Source organism: Apis dorsata, unplaced genomic scaffold, assembly GCF_000469605.1.
Source record: "Apis dorsata unplaced genomic scaffold, Apis dorsata 1.3 scaffold_360, whole genome shotgun sequence".
Classification (NCBI taxonomy): Eukaryota; Metazoa; Arthropoda; class Insecta; order Hymenoptera; family Apidae; genus Apis; species Apis dorsata.
The window spans coordinates 172,699-176,131 of NW_006263625.1; the positions used below are offsets into that span (position 1 = coordinate 172,699).

The window sequence follows — 3,433 nt, forward strand, 5'->3', positions numbered from 1 at the left end:
AAGAAGTTAGAAATATTAACGCTTTTGTTAATCAACAAATTTAATTTTATACAACAATAATGATAAAAAGCTTCGTAGTAGGAAACGATAAAAGAAAAGAATTAAACGTTCAAACATACGATGGTGTGCGACTGAGAATGAATTAGCATATTAGAAGATTTCAGAATTTTCAGGATATATCGGTGAATATGAAATTATTCCTGAAATTGATTTTTTTTTTTTTTTTTTTTTGTTACGACGATATATTACGATGTAATTTATTATCACGAGAGAGAGAGAGAGAGAAAAAAAATGATGAAATTATCGCTCTCGTCTTGCTTCGATTATTTCCTGTTATACAAACACGAATGATGGTCGATTAAAAGAAAAGGACACACGGTATATATGTATATATATATACTTAACGTTGATTCCACCGCATCTGTCGCTTCGATGAAAATGGGTTCGATATTTTTTTTGTTACGATTATCGTTAGGATAATTGCATATCACATATGTACAATATTTAAACATGGTTGTGGCACGGGGGGGGGAGGATATTCGTCCCTTGTTTCTCGTACACACCCCTTTCAAGATTTTAGCGATATCATTTTGTACAGTCTTTTTTTCTTAATATCGCTCTTGTTGCAATCAATGATTAATCATTTCCTTTCTCGACAACCGAGAAAAGAAAAAGAAAAAGAAAAAAAAAAAAAAAAAAAAAAAAACCACTCAACCTCGGTTCAACGAGAAAAATATCAATCGGCCTGATTTTATTATTTATTAGAATCTGCAAAAGCACGCATGATAAGCTTACCTCGAACGAAACGCATATTCACCCGGATAGCCAGCTCCTCTAATCTTTCCGATTATTTGTGCAAGGAAAACAATTGACGGTGTCGTTTTTTGTTTTTTTTTTTTTTTTTTTTTTCTTTTAATCATCGGACATTGGTTTATTTGGATATTTATTTTTTTTTTTCTTTTTTTTTATCGGACAAGTTTTACGTAATTAGTATATATATACACAAGGAGTAATTGGTGAATTTCTCGAAATCGCGTAGAGAGTTTGTTTATTTTTTTTTTTTTCTTTTTAACTGAAAATCGTATGAACGATTACTCCGTAACCGCTGTTAACGTTTTATTTTATTTTTTTTTATCTTTTTCAGTCTTTTCGTCATTACTCGTGCGAAAACCGACACGAAAAGTGTTGTTAATCAATCCTTTAATTAAGTTCGATCAATTTTTTTTCTCAATCAAAAATTCACAATCGGTCGGTTTCTAATTTCTGTGCGCATTGTACATCTCCGTGCGAAAGATTTTTTTTTTTTTTTTTTTTTTTCTTCAAATTTCCAAAAATCCGCACGTTTTCACAATCACGGGCGTGGCCACTTTCAAAAAAAGATCAAACCAACACGATTGAAAAAAAAAAAAAAAGAAAGCGTTAGCGGCGGTAACGGAGTAAACGTTCATCCGATTTTCAGTTAAAAAAAAAAAAAAAGAAAGCGTTAGCGGCGGTAACGGAGTAAACGTTCATCCGATTTTCAGTTAAAAAAAAAAAAAAAGAAAGCGTTAGCGGCGGTAACGGAGTAAACGTTCATCCGATTTTCAGTTAAAAAAAAAAAAAAAAAGAAAAAATATTTTAATAACGCGAGCGTCGTCACTCTTCGGCAGCTGCTTCACTCTCATTCCCTTCCTCCTCCTTCCGTTTCATTTTTGTCGGATCCTCGTACAGCTCTGGAACCCGATTCCTCCACCCTTTGCCTGAAACGTTCAAAAAAGCCCAACTGGTTCTTCCTCTGCCATTTCTACCCCTATTTACGTGTCCCAGTCATCTGGTTCTGCCCGACACTGCACTTCTCCCCTTCGTGTGAAAAATCTTGCTTTCATCTCAGTTTTTTCTTTCTTTCTTTCTTTTTTTTTTTTTCTTTTTTTTTCCTTTCTTTCTTTCTTTTCCTTTTTTTTTTCTTTTTTTCCATAACTCGAAATATCGACGTCGATTGCCGCCGCAATTCGTCGAGAAAATCGACGAACCCGAGAGACGAGCAAAACGAAAAAAGTAAACGAAAAAAGACGAACAAAAAAACAACGTCTCACACCTTCGTGTCGCTACGTGTACATATTTTAATTAGACACAGTTTATAACAGTAAAATCTGTACATACATACATAAAAGAACGAGGAAAAAAAAAAAAAAAGATTGTAGAAGAGGAAACTACGTAACGAACGAGGGAAACAAAAAAAAAAAAAAGAAAAAAAAAAGAAAAAAGAAAAAAACAAGAGTAACACAGCACAGCAAAAAAATTGACAGATCAGAGCGAATCCAATGGCAATCCATCCAAAAAAGAGTGGAAAAAAAGAGTAGAAAACCGAGCGGGAAAGAAAAACCAAAAAAAGAAAGGTACACACAACGGCGTCACATGGCCGCTTTTATTTTTCCAAAATTTTCTTCAAGATATATCTTATATTAAAAAAATATACGGGAAAGTAATGCCGAATAACATCGCCCTTTTTTTTTTTTTTTTTTCACTTTCTTTCGATTTCCACATGTAACGATTAATAATTATGTATCTTCGATAATTATTCGTCATTCGATCTTTCTCGTAATAACGTGACTATTATTATTTCTATTATCTTCCTTTCTACATGTTCCGTGTTTGGATAAAAAAATTTTCATTCGTTCGTATCGTCCGTTCCCGACAAAGATTCGATCGAAAAAAATAAATATATATATATATATATCTAGCTGTCCTAGAAGTTCTTTCCATTTTTCCATTTACGATTAAAAAAAAATTATAAAATAAATAAATAAATAAATAAATATCTTAGTGACAAGTATAAAAAAGATCGTGCAATTTCTCGTGCAAAACAATGTATAATAAAAAGAGAAATTTTAGGACAGCTCGATAACACGCGCGTCACACGCGTCCTCACGAGTTTGTAGGCGGTCTGTGTTCGTGTAATCATCGTTTTGTGATCCTCGGTATGTAATTACTCACAGGCGTTAGCCGCCGCCTCGCGGTTCTTGCTGTAGTAACTGAGAAAATTGACATCGTTTTTGATGTCGGACGGGCGTAAATCGGCGACCTTGAAGTAGGGTTTCCTGATCGAGTGTGGCTTGCCGGCGACATACTTAACACACGCCAGATTACCAAAGTTACCTCGATCGGGTACCTCGTACCATGAGACCGGCTCTATCGTGTCCTTCTTCGTGTTGTGCTTGCCCGAGATAAGCCGGCGGACGTAATCCCCGCTGCGCATGCGTTCCGGCACTATTTCTTCCGCGAAGTCGCTAGAAAAAGCGAAAAGTCGTTTCGCATTACCGAGTATGGGTGGAAAGGGGATGGATATAATCGGGCGGAGAGAGAGATAGACGGAGACGGAGAGAAACGGCCGTTCGTCGCGTTTTTTATAGCGAATAACGGTTAAATATACCTTGCTACGGCTCGTGGGATGAAG

The 3,433-nt window shown here is 35.4% G+C and overlaps 1 protein-coding gene and 1 long non-coding RNA gene across 2 annotated transcripts in view; one reads left to right on the forward strand and one right to left on the reverse strand.

The window, feature by feature from the left end:
- The window catches only part of LOC102675652 (chromatin-remodeling ATPase INO80-like), a 16,641-nt gene that overhangs the window by 2,923 nt on the left and 10,285 nt on the right, over nt 1-3,433 (reverse strand). The window contains exons 5-6 of the mRNA XM_031511893.1: nt 3,410-3,433; nt 2,974-3,266 (exon numbers count right to left, since the gene is read on the reverse strand). Of these exons, the coding sequence (XP_031367753.1) occupies nt 2,974-3,266; nt 3,410-3,433 (317 nt within the window). The remainder of the gene's footprint in view (nt 1-2,973; nt 3,267-3,409) is intronic.
- LOC116185987 overlaps nt 1-3,433 on the forward strand; it is a 24,351-nt gene that overhangs the window by 452 nt on the left and 20,466 nt on the right. The gene's annotated exons all lie outside the window — the stretch shown is intronic.